This window comes from Onychomys torridus, chromosome 2, assembly GCF_903995425.1.
Source record: "Onychomys torridus chromosome 2, mOncTor1.1, whole genome shotgun sequence".
NCBI classification, from domain to species: domain Eukaryota; kingdom Metazoa; phylum Chordata; class Mammalia; order Rodentia; family Cricetidae; genus Onychomys; species Onychomys torridus.
In genome coordinates, this window is record NC_050444.1 from 64195534 (window position 1) to 64211003 (window position 15470).

Below are 15470 nucleotides of genomic sequence, written 5' to 3' on the forward strand. Positions count from 1 at the left end.
AAGAACCTAGTTATAGTTACCTTTTGGCTCGTTGTGAACATTCATTCGTTCGTTCGTTCGTTCGTTCGTTCGTTCATTCATCCATTCATTCATTTCATTCGATTCTTCCAGTGCTCACTAGTGTGACAAGTGCTTTGCTAGGATCGGACAGTAAAATAGGAAAAGAGTCATGGCCATGCTCTCTTATCACTAGCAGCCTAGTGGTATTAAAGAAAGAATAAATTGGAAGTTAAGGTTTTTTTGTTTGTTTGTTTTTGCTTTGTTTTGTTTTTTAGATCGTGGTTCTTTCTTCTTTTAGCTAGTGTCTCATGCGGCGCGGGGCGACCTTGAGCTCCTGATCCTCTGGCTTCCACCAAAAGTCCCACTAAAAGGACGGGAACACGCTAGGTTAACTCCTCACAGGCAGGGAAGGCTGGACGCAGCGAGGGCGGCGGTAAAAGAGCAGCCGCGCTGAGAATGAGCCCCGTGTGGTTGGTGCGCGCCGGGCGCACTGCCTGCGTCACTAGGAGAGCTGACGGCTGACGCCCCGCCGCACGCCGCTCGGCTCGCCCGGGGGTTCGCTTCTTGGCGGACTAACCGTGCCGGGCGGGGGAGGTCTACGCGCGTGCGCACGCGGCACTCTCTGCCCATGGTCCGGGGACTTTCCCCTAGGCGGAAGGATAAGGAACGAGTCCCTCGTGTGTAGCCTAGGAAACAGGCCTTCAGAGCGAGCTGCCCCAAAAAGCTACGGAACGTCCATTTTATAGCTCTACCGCAGAGCTTATTTTATACTTATGGTGACAAAATTGGTCGTTTCCACTCTAAAACCTACAAGGTCACTGTTTTAGGCATGACACTTTAGGCTAAAAGATTCTGGAGCCATTCTTACTTAAGGGATATATAAATAGATATGAAATTAACTAATGTAGGAAAGCCACATGGGCGTGGCAGTATGCAAATATCATTTGGCCCGCCCGGTGCGGTGGGCGTGGCCACCCGAGGCGACCCCGAGCGGGTGCGACGCTGGTCGCCTGCGCGTGCGCACTACGGCGGGAAGCCAACGCTGGAGCGTGGGGGTGCCGGGCATGGCGGGCGCGGGCCCGGTGTCGAGTGTGCTGGGGCTGCTGCTCGTGTCGGCTCTGTTTGGGGTCCTTGGAGAGCGCCCCAGCCCCGATCTGGGGGCACACCCAGGTACCAGTGCGGGCTGCTGGAGGGAGGCTTGGGCTGCCTGGGAGAAGCGTCCTCTCCGCTGACGGGTGCCTTCAATCCGCAGAACCCCGGCGGCGGCCGCCACCCAAGGACCAGCGCGAGCGGGCGCGGGCCGGAGCGCTGCCTTTGGGGGCGCTGTACACTGCGGCCGTCGTGGCTTTTGTGCTGTACAAGTGTTTGCAGGTGCGGTGCGGCGGTGGGTTGGGGGGAGCCCTGGGCCTCAGTCTCCTGGGGGCGCTGCGGTGCCAAGAACAAGACACCGCTCGCTGCGCGACTGCCTGTAAGATAGACTTGGTTCCTTGGTTTTCCCACATTCTGCGGGTTCAGGATCCAGAGACGCAATGGATGAAAGGCGCCTGGGAAGTCACCGTTACGTTTACTCCTCCCACAGTCCAGTGAAGAGCGGTTTTCTTACTCGAGATCATCCACCTAGTGTCTGATGAGAGTGGGATTTTAAAACAACTAAATGGTGTCTGCGTGTGAAAAAAAAAAAAAAAGTGCAGTTACTGCTGAGCCTCCAGCCATGGCCCAAGGGGTTAACCGCTGCTGCAGCCACAGTGTTAGTGTGCCAGACACCAAGCCGTTTTCACGTGCTCCTTGGGAAGGGAGCCCTGAAATGTGAACATAGTAGTCCGTTCTGATGGGTTTGAAATTGTTGAACTGGAGTGGTACCTACCACCCAGGGCTGTATCTTCAGCCCTGATCAATTACTTGTGTTAGGAAATAGAGACTGAACTAGTGTCATAAAACTAGATGAGCTGGCCAGTAACGAGCCCAGGCAGACTTGACAGCCCAGAATGGGGACTGGGATTTAATGATAGCTTAGTAAATTCTAGCCAGGCGTGGTGGTGCACGCCTTTAGCCCCAGCACTGGGGAGGCAGAGGCAGGAGGATCTCTGCGAGTTCGAGCCCAGCCTGGTCTACAGAGCAAGCTGATATTTTCCCAGTGTGTTATAATAACCTACTTTGTAATTAAAGGGCCCACCCATCTGAACAGTGGTAGAATTGTATCCTAAAAATAAACCTTAGGGCACTGCCTTTAAGAACACTATATATTCAGTAAAACAACCTGGGGGTAATGTGAATTGAAAACTGACTTGATTGGCGATTTTATACCAGCAGAAACTGGAGGAGTTGGACTTGGTGGCACAGACATGTTGAGGCAGGAGGATTGGAAGTCCAAAGCCTATGCTGACATTAACAAGACCCTATCTCAACGATAGCAAATAGCATGGAGGGTAGGGATGCTAAACAAGGAAACAGGGATATGACCGGCCAGTCTTCAGATTCCTACTGTAGTTTCACATTCCAAAGGGTGCTTTAGCAGTCTGACCATATGTGGGCATGCCGACATGTTGTTTCATGTCCTGGGTAAGCAGCTGGACTAGAAACAATTGTGGTTCTGAGGTGAGTGCCCAGAGCTTTCTCTGGTTCCTGCCTTCACTGGCCTTGAGGACTGAGGTGCTGGGGCCTTGCTGCAGCACCTGTACCCTTTCCTGCTTCCACAACAGGGCCCCGATGAGGCTGCCATTCTCCAAGAGGAAAAAAACAAGAAGAAATCCTTGCAGTCAGGTGAGTTGGGCAGTAGTAGTGGTTTTTGTGAGGGAGTTGGTCAGGGGACTGCAGGAGTAACCATCCTGCCTACCTTCCTCCCAGAACAACAGCTGGTACAGTTGACACAGCAGCTGGCCCAGACGGAACAGCACCTGAACAATCTCATGACCCAGCTGGACCCCCTTTTTGAGCGGTGAGAATTTGTGGGGTGAGTGGGGAGCCATGAAGACAAATTGAGCAGCCCCTGAGTGGGTGTTTCTGCAGGGTGACTACTCTGGTTGGAACCCAGCGGGAACTCCTAAACATGAAGCTCAAGACCATCCACCAGCTCCTACAAGACTGCAAGCCTGGCACGGGTGTGCCAATTCCAGGTAAACGATCGGGAAGTGGTGGCTGGGAGCCAGAGGCCGTAACACTGGAGCAAGCTGGTCTTTCCCTCACAGAAGCCAGCGTACCGTTTCCTGAGGATGTGGGGCAAGAGGACCAACAAGAAGCTGAAGACAGTCAGGCCTGGGAGGGGCCCATAAACTGGGGCCCAGATTCATGGAACCTAGCCCCTTCCTGGGAGGTGCAGCAGGGACTGAGGCGAAGATGGCCCAGGACTATGACAATGACCCAGCAATGAAGGGGGGACAAGCCACTGAAGGGTTAGTAAAACCAAGTCACCTTGTCCTGGGTGCTCCTCTGTGCTTTTCCTGCTCCCAGCGGTCAGGCTCAGGAATACGAGGTGCTTAAGCCAACTGGGCTCCCAGAAAAGGTTCCCTTATTAGGAAAAGAGAGAATGCCTTCCAGAATTCCTGAGGCTCCCGATACGGCAGCCATCAAAGCTCAAACGCCTTTTTCTTGTGGTTTAGACAGAAAGGTCTTTCCAAAAACACAATAAAACAGCACTTTATTAAAATCCAGTAGGAAAATAAATTATAGAACTTTTACAAAATAGGAGGTAGTTCAGGAAGATCTAGAGTTCAAGGACAGCCTGGGCTATATGAAACCTTGTCTCAAGAAAAGAAAGAAACTATATACAGTAGCCAGGTATGGCAGCATACACCTGTAAACCCAACACTTGAAATCCTCCTGCCTCAGCCTTTCAAGTCCACAGTCAGCCTGGGTCACATAGTAAGACCCTGTCTCAAAAATAAAAGAAGAAACCACAGGTAACAAAAGTGGTCTCCTTTGCAAAGCTGCAAACTGAATCAACATTGAGGACCCCCCCAATGACATGGTATTAAAGGAGCTGGATGAACTGGGGCTCAGCTAGCTTGGCCTGCTTTCTGCTTCTTGTTTTTTAAAAAAACGAGACAGGGTTTCTCTCTGTGGCCCTGGCTGTCCTAGAACTCGATCTGTAGACCAGGCTGGCCTAGAACTCAGAGATCCGCCTGCCTCTGCCTCCCACGCACTGGGATTAAAGGCGTGCGCCACCACCATCACCAGCTTGCTTTCTGATAAGCTAGTTAGATGCCCCGAAACAACCTGTGGAGGGCTCTGTGGTTCCAGAGCTGAAGTTAGAGTCCCTTTTGTTCTGCCCTTCCCTGAGTATCCAGAGTTCAGGAATTTTAAGATTCTTCTTAGGCATGCCCAACTGCCACATATATCCCAGGATAGCTATGAATGTGGCCCAGCACATTTGTAGATGACAATGTCATGTCGCAGTGTCAAAAGGTTGGACGCGTCCGTGAGTCTGCCTCTTCTGGCTGCTGTGGGGAGAAAACAGTTGGGGCGCTGGGAAGAGTGCTCTATCATCACACAGTTGCCTATGGGGCCGGGGGATCCCTGCTGTGAGAGAAACACTTCTTCCCAGCTCACCTGATAGCCACAGTCAGGCTGCGGCACCATCGTGACAGCTCCTCGTGGTCAGTGGACATAAGCAGTAGCTTCTCGTCGGGGAAGGAGAGCTAGGGAGAAAAAACACTTTAGTTCAGAACAAGTCAGGCTGCAGCTGTCATTGGTCCCACAGCGTGAATTCAGGGATATGATGGCGAAATATGAGAGCTTGGTTAGCTCCAACAATCCCCTTACTCATACAAAGGGACCCAGGCCAAGTGATATGCTGGTCTGTGGGTGCTTGAAGTCTATTAGGGGCCCAGATTTCCCATCTACAACTTACACTGAGCAAACCACCACAAGTTCCCCCTGAATGGCCGAAGACCCTGTTAAGTTGGCACTGGGACATAGGGTACAGGGCTCTGCAGACAAAGGTACCACTCTTCAGCAGGTGCAGTGGGGGTCGAGGCTTGGCCATGAGGAGCACATCAGAGAAGAGGAAGAACATGCGGGGCCGAGGCTCCCCGGTGGGAGGCACCACTAAAAGCCAGCCCTGTCGTAGGAACCATCGCCCTAGAAAATGAGAGAACCATTATCTTGTACAGTTCAAGAATCCATGGGAATACAAAAGGGCAGAGGAAGTTCAGGGGCGGGGAGGTAATATGCTGGCTTTTTTTTTTTTTTTTAATTGTGTGTATATGTAGTGGTCAGGACAACTCCTGTGGAGTCAGTTCTTCCTTCTACCTTTATGTGAGTTCTGAGATTAACTCAGTTCATCCAGCAGATGCTCTCAGCTGCTGAGCAGCCATCTTGCCAGCCCAAGATGCTGGCTTTGTAGAGGCGGAGAGTGAGTAGGGCAGGGGTCAACTGAGGACAGGGCAGAGTCCACGGTCGTCTACCTGAAGTAAGTCCTTTGGCCTTGCGTCCGCTGAGTAGAGCCTGGACACGCAGGAGGTGCTGGTCATTCTTCTGGCTCTGGCCAATGGCGTGGACTCTGTGGGCAGTTTCACTCACCAGGCGGGCAGCCCCTGGAACAACACCCTCTACCTCACTTCCAACAGAACTTTGGCTTAGAGTGTCTACTGGTGGTAAAAGGCTAGTCTGGAGGGGGCCTGGATCAGGGTCTCGCTTCTTGAAGAAAAGGCAGGGCACTTAGGGGCACTATACATGTAATGGAAGATGGGAACAAACCAGACGTTGTTGAAGGTCAGAACCAGAAAGGCGTTCAGGACAGGCAATCTCTGCCTGACTTGGAGAAGAACAAGAACCTACGTGTGAGCTGTTGGTAATCAGGGCTGTTGGGAACTGTGTTTTCAGCCAAAGCCACGACGAGGTTCTCATACCTGGAAGTAGACAATTGGTAGTGAAGGAGGAGAAGTAGAGGCAGGCAAAATGCCCTGGTTTCAAATGACCGAAGATCAGCTCCCAGACGTCCATTTCTTAAGTGTAAGTTCAGGAAACGCCTGGCGTCTCCGATGCCCCTCTTTAACCCGGGACTTAGAGTCTGGGCTCACACTACACAGGCTACTTCCATCCCACACTGAAGAATCACTGCAGACTAGAGTTCACGAGGCTGGGCCAGAAGATGGAAGTCAATCAAACCAAGGAGGCTATCACAGACAACCTAGGAGCCCTGGAATAGAACTTCGAGACTAGGCTAAACCCTCATGCCAATGAGCTTTTCCCAGATAGCCTGTCTCAGGCCTTAGTGCAGAGCTCCCCACTTCAGTATCCAGTCCCACAGCTGCAGACCTGGGTACCCCTGTACTTCAGTATCCAGCCCCACAGCTGCAGACCTGGGTACCCCTCTCCTTCAGTATCCAGCCCCACAGCTGCAGACCTGGGTACCCCTCTCCTTCAGTATCTAGTCCCACAGCTGCAGACCTGGGTACCCCACTCCTTCAGTATCCAGTCCCACAGCTGCAGACCTGGGTACCCCTGTACTTCAGTATCCAGCCCCACAGCTGCAGACCTGGGTACCCCTGTACTTCAGTATCCAGCCCCACAGCTGCAGACCTGGGTACCCCTGTACTTCAGTATCCAGCCCCACAGCTGCAGACCGGGTACCCCTGTAATTCAGTATCCAGTCCCACAGCTGCAGACCTGGGTACCCCTCTCCTTCAGTATCCAGCCCCACAGCTGCAGACCTGGGTACCCCTCTCCTTCAGTATCCAGCCCCACAGCTGCAGACCTGGGTACCCCTCTCCTTCAGTATCCAGTCCCACAGCTGCAGACCTGGGTACCCCTGTACTTCAGTAGACAGCCCCACAGCCCCAGTCTGAGGCTGCAAACTCTGGGTACCCTTGAGGGTTCACATTTCCTCTGGTAAGGTCCTTAGAAGTGCTTGGGTCCAGGGAGGCAGAGCTGGGGTGGCATCCCCACAAAGCTGCAAGCAGCAGTTATGCAGCCTGAGGAGATAGTTCCAGTCCAGAGGGGTTTACTCACTGCTGGAGCCGCTGCAGAGGCAAAGGGAGCAGGTCCTGGAGCTGAAGACCCCCAAATTCAGGGCGGCCTTCCTGAAGCCGCACAAACCTCCGAAAACGTTTATTCTTCTTCAGCTGCGTCTGGATGGAGAGGGAGAGTTTACATCAGGGAGAGAAGCCACTCCTTACATTGCCTTCATCTGTGTGCACACTCAGCCTTCAGCAAGCTGTGCACTCCTGAGGGAAACCTGGTCCTCCTAGGGATGTTAGCAAAGAGCTGGGCTCTAAATGCAAAACACTATTTAGTTTAGGTCTCTGATTAAAGAGCTAAAGGAGGAAGCCAGGAAGAGACAGTTACCTGAAGGGTAGTCTGAGAACTCTCTGCATCGGCAGCAAATTGAGTGTAGAGCTCCAGGTGGGAGCAGAAGCCCTCTAGTCCCGGCCCCCAGTGTCCTTCTTCCAAGTAGGGAAGCAGCTCTCTGTGTGGGCAAAGGACATTAAAAGGGCAGGCCAACAACTACTCAAGCACTCCCTCATACTTCCCATAACCCTGCCTCGGAGGTAGTGCTATTATCCCATTTTACAGCTGGAGCACAGGTAGGTTAAGGCACTGGGCCAAGGCCACAGGTGAGAAAGTTGGCAGATGAACTTGGCCTTTTGACTCGGCTGATGGTCCCTCTCCAGGCAACGCTTCCACTCACAGGCTAGCGGCATAGATGCGCTCCCAGGTCCCAAACAGGGTCTGGCGCTCTGGTGGTCGTAGTGTTCCCTTGGCTTTCAGGATGCCCAGGAAGTACTGTGAAGGGAAAGAATACAGTTTTCTTAGTCTCTAGCAAGAGGAAGCCGACGTCAAGGTGCAGCCAGAAGCTACAGACGTCAGTCTGAACTCCCGACCTTGGGAAAACAAGGCCTGAGACCCTCCCACCGCCCCGCCGAGCCCCACCGTGGCCACCAGCCCCAGTTGTTCCTGGTAGCGCCGCTCGGTCTCCAGCAGCTCCCGAGCGGTGCAGACACGTTTCCGTTCCCAACGTGCACGCTGCTCTCGCAGCGGACAGCGCGCGGTGGAGCCTGGGCTCTCCATGCTTGACCCAAGGTTCCAGACTTCCCGCAGCGTCGCGCCGCAGATTCAAATTCCAACCGCTCGGGGGGTGGGGCCGCGGAGGCGTGGCCCGGGAGCAGAGCGCTCAGCAGAGAGCATGCGCGGGCAGCGGCTCGCGGGGCCGGTCCCTCGGCCTGTGTCCGCCCCACCCGCCAGGGCGGCGCTATAGGAGCGCTGCGAGGTCGCGCGCTTGCCTGGTGTGGCCGGTGTGCACGACCCGAGCAAGGCGCGAAGGTGGCACAGCAGTCCGAACACGGAAACAAGAGACTCCAAAATGCAGACGTTGACAGGACCTCAGTGACTAACTGCAGAATTGGGAATATGGGTACATACTATGTCCTGATTCCATGCCAGCCAGACACTGAAGCGGTTGGCCAGTCAAGTCATTCCCAGTGCTTTCACTAATTAGGAACCTTGAGATCTGGACAGAAGTGCGCAAAATTTAAGTTATTGTTTCTTTGGGGTTTTTTTTTTGTTTTTAGTTTTGTTTTGTTTTGGTAGTTGTTTGGGTTTTTTGTTTTTGAGATAGGGTCCTATAATGTAGGCTGGCTTTGAACTGAATTTGAGGATGACCTTGGTTTTATCCTTCTACCTTGAGCTTCTAAATGCTGACATTAGTCTTGTACCATCACACCCGGCTTATGAGGTGCTGGGATGGAGCCCACCCATGCATACAAGCACTCTATAGCTACATCCCCAGCCCTTTTTTGTTTTGTTTTTCATTTCATGCTGATTTCAGCTTGATCACAAACTAGCTTCCAGTAAGGAGTCAGTAGTGTGGTAGTTTGGGTTTCCGGGGTTTTGTTTTTTAATTTCTCTCTCATACCATACATTCCAAGCGCAGTCTTCTCTCCCTGCACCCTTCTCAGTTCCCCACACCTCTCCTCTCCCCTATGCTGATCAAAGGCGAAAGCTTTGATGTGGTAACTGCATTACCTTACCAAAAGGAGAATGTTCTGTATTTTCCTTAGGACTTTTGAGGAATTGGGTATAACCCCGTGAGGTAAATTTGCAGGGACATGTTGTCAGTATGTATCAGGAATATCTTTTTAAAGATTTTCATTTTTTAAGAATTTATTTATTTATTATGTATGCCTGCAGGCCAGAAGAGGGCACCAGATCTCATTACAGATGGTCTTGAGCCACCCTGTGGTTGCTGGGAATTGAACTCAGGACCTCTGGAAGAGCAGTCGGTGCTCTTAACCTTAACCGCTGAGCCATCTCTCCAGCCCCCTAAAGATTTTCATTTTTAAAAAAATATATGTTCATGTGGGAGGGTATATGTACATGGGGTATGTGTATATGTGAATGCCAGTGCCCAGAGTCCAGAAAAGGATGTCCTTGGAGCTGAAATTATGGGCATATGTGGCTACCTGGTGTGGGTGCTGAGAATCAAATCCTGGTCTTCCTGGAATCAGGGAGCACTCTTAACTCCCCAGCCATCTGTCATACAAATACACAAATAATTTTAAAATAATAAAAATAAATACTTTTTTTAAACAGGGGGAGGGGTTGGAGAGTGAGTTTATTAGTTAAGAGTGCTGGCTAGCCAGGCAGTGGTGGCGCACGCCTTTAATTCCAGCACTCAGGAAGTAGAGGCAGGTGGATCTTTGTGAGTTCGAGGCCAGCCTGGTCTACAGAGCGAGAGCCAGGAAAGGTGCAAAGCTACACAGAGGAACCTTGTCTTGAAAAACAAAAACAAACTACATATAGATACCTTCAGACACAAGGCCTATAGAACATTGAGATTTAAAAAAAAAAAAAAAAAAAAAAAAAAGCAGTGCCATAAGACATCTGGTTTATGGAGATATATACGTAACTATCAAAATGGGAAACACTCATAGTAAGTGTGAGGGGGGGAGAGAGGGAGGGAGAGGGAGGGAGAGGGAGGGAGGGGGAGGGAGGGAGGGGGAGGGAGGGAGGGAGGGAGGGGAGGGAGGAGGGAGGGAGGGGGAGGGAGGGAGGGAGGGAGGGGAGGGAGGGAGGGAGGGAGGGGGAGGGAGGGAGGGAGGGGGAGGGAGGGAGGGAGGGAGGGGGAGGGGGCAAGCTACAGAGCTGTTTATGTAATGTGATTTCCTCTGCATAAAAAGAGACATGAAAGGCTGGAAGATTCAGCAATCAAGACCTAATTACGGTTTTTAATCTCTGGGTGATGAAACTGGATATAATTGAACAAATGAGTGTCTACCTGTGCCAGGCAGTGAAATACTGAGGCTAAAGATCTACGTGAGAATGGGACAAGTAGGGAGGTATTTTAAATTCCCTGAGGCTCTTCTTCATTTTCCCCAAGTTTCCTGCATTGAGCATGCACTATTTTGTAAGTATAAAATACATTTTGAATTGGGGAATTAAGTGTAAGAAACATCAGACCCCATTTCTTCCATTTGGACTCCTAGGACTCTGGGCACCGAGCCAAAAAGCAGGGGATTGCCAGGGTTCTAAGCTCTTCCAGCTCAGATATTCTAAGAATCCTGAAAATGTTAAATGCTAGGCTTAGATGAGGGAACAGCCTGAAAGTCTTGGAGAAACAGAGAGTCTGGACCAGGCTGTTTTTTTTGGTTTGGGTTCCGAGAAAAACTGGTGACACCAGTTAAGGGCCAATGATACAGTTCCAAGTGAGTGGAGAGAGCCCGGCCTGGTGGCTTACGTCTGTAATCCTAGCATGCAGAAAGCTGAGGCAGGAGGATTGCTGAAAGTGTGAGGCTAGCTTGGGCCACACAATGAGACCCTGTCTAAAAAAATCAAAAGCAAAGCAAATGAAGGCAAGTCCATGGGAATAGATACGTAGAGCAGCACAGACAACCCCATGTAGATCATGTAAACCTAAGAAAGAGGCGAGCGCAGGGGCTGGAGACATGGCTCAGAAGGTAAATGCACTGGCTGCTCTTGCAAGACTTGGGTTCAGTTCCCAGGATCAGATACCCTCTTCTGGCCTCCCAGGGCTTCTGCATGCATGTGGTACTCACACAGGTACACACATACACAGGAAGCATGGAAGAACTGGAGGCAGAGGAGGAAGAGGCAGTGGTGGTACAATGCCTGGGGCACAGTTGGTCTTGGGTATGTGTGAGTATGGCACTAGCTTCTATTTGTTTCAGGTGGGTGGGAGAGGGTGGGAGAGGGGTTTGGGAATAGAGCTCACTATGAACTCAGGTTGGGAGTATTGTCTAATTGCTAGAAGGCAAGGCTGAGGAGGCACACTAAGGACTTCTTAGTACCACCTCAGTCCCACTACACTGATAGACTAAATGGTGGCTACATAAAGATATGCCCATGGCTAACCCCCAGATCTGCAAGTGTAACTTTATCTGGAAAAGGGGCATTTGCAAATATAACTAAGAATTTTTGTTGTCGTCACATGTTTTTGATGATGATGATGATGATGATGATGATGATGATTAGAAACAAGATCTCACCATGTAACTCTGGCTGGCCTGGAACTTACTATGTAGATCAGGCTGGCTTCAAACTCACAAAGATCTGCCTCCCTCTGCCTCCCAAGTAATGGGTTCCAAGGTACACACCACCAAAATCCAGGAGTGGCAACCAAAGAGTCTTCCCCTGAGCCTCTGAGGTAGCCTGGGCCTGCCAATACAACTTTAGACTTAAGGCCTAAAGAACGTTGAGATTTTAAAAAATCACATTGCCCTAAGACACCTGGTTTATGGGTTTATGGTAATTTTTATGATAGGCCTAGCAATATAACAATGTGATGGGCCAGAACTACAGGACAGCCTCAAGACCTCAAAACAGCTCTGTTCTTTGCTTCTAATCCACGTCTAGGGAGAAGGGAGCTTTTCTCCTGCTCTACCAGTGAGTAATTCCTTCTTCTGTGACCCAGGGCTAATCAGAAACCTGTTTTAGGAATGTGTTTGTCAGGGTTTGGAAACACAGATCCCAGTGATCAAAGACTTGGCTTTAACAACCATGGAGGTGTCCTGTGCCAGGCAGGGAGTGTCCCAGGTGGTTAGATTCAGGATCCAAGAACTCTGAGAGCTCTAGCTTGTTTTAGGGTTTGGCAGATTCCTGATTATAAAGGTGTGATCCAGGATCAGAGTCCATATCTCCACCCGAACCAAGGAACTGGCCACACAGAGAGCTAGAAGACTAAGCTGTTGGGAAGAGCACTGGGAAGTTGGTGAGCTAGAACAGAATGCTGCTCCCACAAGCACATCTGTGCCCTATGAAGCACTGGGAAGTTGGTGAGCTAGAACAGAATGCTGCTCCCACAAGCACATCTGTGCCCTGAAGCACTGGGAAGTTGGTGAGCTAGAACAGAATGCTGCTCCCACAAGCACATCTGTGCCCTGAAGCACTGGGAAGTTGGTGAGCTAGAACAGAATGCTGCTCCTACAAGCACATCTGTGCCCTGAAGCACTGGGAAGTTAGTTAGTGAGCTAGAACAGAATGCTGCTCCTACAAGCACATCTGTGCCCTGAAGCACTGGGAAGTTAGTTAGTGAGCTAGAACAGAATGCTGCTCCTACAAGCACATCTGTGCTCTGAAGCACAGACACAAAGCCTACAAGGGAGGAAGAGATGTGGGATCATGGTGCTTCCAGGAAGTAAGACTGAAAATTCAGAATATTTAGAAAGAAGGAAAATGAAAAGCTGAGCTCGGTGTTAGAGAAAGGATCCATGTGGCCCCCAAGCTCCAATTTGCAGTATGGTCGTCTGTGCTCCCGTGGCCTCTCCCTCCTAGACTAGACTAGTTATCACCACAGTCTGCCTTCAACAAGCCCATCCGATTCAGATATTACCACGTTTTTTCCATATGTCAGAGTCCAAGCAAGGTTCTGAAAACAGCCAACTAGCCAGAGTACATGATGGGTCAAAATGTCGTGGATAGTGCTGAATTTAGCTTCAGAAAGGCCAACGGGGCCTTGAGCATGGTAGGCAAGTACTCTGTCATTGAACTCCATCTACTCACACAAAGGCAACCTAGGACCCTTGGCTACCTTCTACAGACATGGGGAAGACAGCTTTATTCAGTCATAGACATCTTGATGTCCAATATGACTGACGGACAAGGCAGACAATTTGAAGCATAAAACTGATTTAATGTCCAGCTCAGTCATATATACCTGTAATCTTAGTACACAAGAGGCCGAGGCAAGAAGAACATATAGGGTTTGAGGACACAGAGAGTTCCAGGCCAGCCTGGACTATATAATGATACCATGTCCCAAACAACAACAGAAGGAGGGTTTTTTTCGGGGGGAGGCAGTTGAGCCCCTAAGATAGAGTAGCTGGCAAGGTGTTCTGCAAGGAGAAAATGCTTGATAATAGTTATTGAATAAAAAAATTGACTGAAATTTTGAACCCTGCCCTCATGGAACACAGGTTAGTAGAGCAGATAAAATGTCATAAATCATTGTAATATGAATTAAAGTGTGAGCAAGAGTATTAATGAGGTCAAGCACAGTACAGTGGTAGTCCAGAGGCATTGAACTCTTCCAGATTGGAGGCAAAGGGTTGATTAAGAAAGGTTTCTTTGGCCTTACCCCCATGAGGAGTGAATGGGGGGGGTGTGGTGGAGGGGAGGTAGGGGGGATGGGATAAGGGAGACAGGAACAGTGGTTGGTATGTAAAATGAAAAGTATTTTAATTTAAAAAAGTTTCCTTCCTTGGGTTAGCAAGATGGTTCAGCAGATAAAGGCACTTGCCTTGCCAGCCTGAATGTAATGAGAGGAAGCCCACACATGGAGGCCGAGACACACCTAGAGACGTGGATCAGAACACAAAGATCCTGACAAGGCAGAATGTTCAGAATGTTCAGAAAGAAGGAAATTAATACAAGCTGAGACTGATACTGGAAGAAAGTATCCATGCCGCCCCCAAGCTCCAGCTTGTAGTATGGTCCTCTATGCACCTGTGGCCACAGACAATCTGAGTTTGACCCCTGGAATCCACATAAAGGTAGAAGAGCACTGACTCCACAAAGCTGCCCTCCGGCCTCCAGGTCCAAATACATACAAGCCCGCACCCACATGCACACAGGAATCCAACATCTCTGGCTTCTGTGGGTATCTCTTCTCTTCTCCTCTCCTCTCCTCTCTTCTCCTCTCTCTTTCTCTCTCTCTCTCTCTCTCTCTCTCTCTCTCTCTCTCTCTCACACACACACACACACACACACATACACACACACTTAAAAATAAAAATTAAAAGCATGGTGGTGCACACCTTTAATCCCAGCACTCTGGAGGCAGAGGCAAGCAGATCTCTGTGAGTTCCAGGACAGCCTGGTCTACAGAGTGAGTTCCAGGACAGTCAGGGATACACAGAGAAATCCTTTCTTGAAAAACCAAAAAGAAAAGAAAAGCTTCCTGGAGAAGTTGTTGGGATCTGAGTCAGAACAGAAAGGGTTAAGAAAAGTAAGATAATGAAAACATTTAGCACCATGGTGGTTTACAAACATTAATAAAGTTAAACCTGATTGAGTCCTTCAGATGAGGTTCCTTGGACCCTTCTGTCCTAGGTATTAATTACCCTTTAGATCAGGAGTCATCTAGAAGGTACTCAAAGAGAATTTGGGATAGCAGAATTGCCTGGAGCCATGGGATATGGCAATATGCTACAGGATTAAAACTACCTCAAAGTATTCAATTAACCTATACAACCACCCTGCTGAATGTTCACAGTATAATCTTAGATACGGTCATGAAATGGCCTTATTCTTTTGTGATTTGTTGAGGCCATGGGGATCTCCTGAGAATGTGAGCTGCAGAACTAAAAGTTATCCTCTGTTCTATGTGGCATGCATGGAGACAATAGCAGCATCTGGAAGATTGGAAGAGGCTCAGTAAATGTTCATTAAATGGACAGACTGGGAGCCTCGCATCCATTCTCACTCTGTCCCAATTCTTTATACCCACCCAGTCTCCCAGTCCAATCCATGCTCATGGTAGGCCTCAACCTGGCCTCATATGAAAACTGGATTCTGTTGCTCTCTTCAAGAGATTTCTTTTTACATCTCTTATTTGCTGTGTATTTGCGTGCACACACATATATGTACCATGGTACCCATGAGGGACAGAGGACAACTTGTAGGAGATGGGTCTCCCTTTCCACCATGTCAACTCTGGGGGTCCAGCTCAGATCATCAGACTTGGTGCCTTTACCCACTGAGCCATCTGGCCAGCCTCTGTTCAAAATATCCCATGCCTCTTCTTCAGAATACGATTCTCCTTGCTGTGATTGCCACCCACCTCCCAGTGGAGCTCCTTCCTCTTCAAAGGTGGGATCAGATTTTGCCCACTTCCATACTTTCTTGAGGCAGACTTATGAGAATATGTGAGAGAACTCCTCAGAGAGGGACTCTTCGTTTTCAATCTGCAGCCCCAGTTAGATGCTGCAAGTATTAAATGAACACAGAATGCAATCATGAGTGGCATTCTGGGCACTGGGACTTAGATTCAAAAAGGCAATAAATGGTTTGGAGGGAAA

General features: G+C 49.9%; 2 protein-coding genes across 2 annotated transcripts; one reads left to right on the forward strand and one right to left on the reverse strand.

The window, feature by feature from the left end:
- Positions 1 to 998: 998 nt before the first annotated feature.
- Positions 999 to 3643, forward strand: Ccdc107 (coiled-coil domain containing 107). Its single transcript, XM_036178720.1, has 6 exons — positions 999 to 1170; positions 1253 to 1371; positions 2700 to 2760; positions 2845 to 2935; positions 3007 to 3113; positions 3186 to 3643. The coding sequence occupies exons 1-6, from the start codon at positions 1065 to 1067 to the stop codon at positions 3365 to 3367; spliced, it is 666 nt and encodes a 221-aa protein (XP_036034613.1). The 5' UTR covers positions 999 to 1064; the 3' UTR covers positions 3368 to 3643.
- Positions 3644 to 4541: 898 nt separating this feature from the next.
- Arhgef39 (Rho guanine nucleotide exchange factor 39) lies at positions 4542 to 8070 on the reverse strand. Its single transcript, XM_036180008.1, has 8 exons — positions 7870 to 8070; positions 7628 to 7722; positions 7285 to 7405; positions 6949 to 7067; positions 5776 to 5846; positions 5403 to 5531; positions 4847 to 5076; positions 4542 to 4634 (listed from the first exon to the last, which is right to left on the reverse strand). The coding sequence occupies exons 1-8, from the start codon at positions 8005 to 8007 to the stop codon at positions 4542 to 4544; spliced, it is 996 nt and encodes a 331-aa protein (XP_036035901.1). The 5' UTR covers positions 8008 to 8070.
- Positions 8071 to 15470: the final 7400 nt, after the last annotated feature.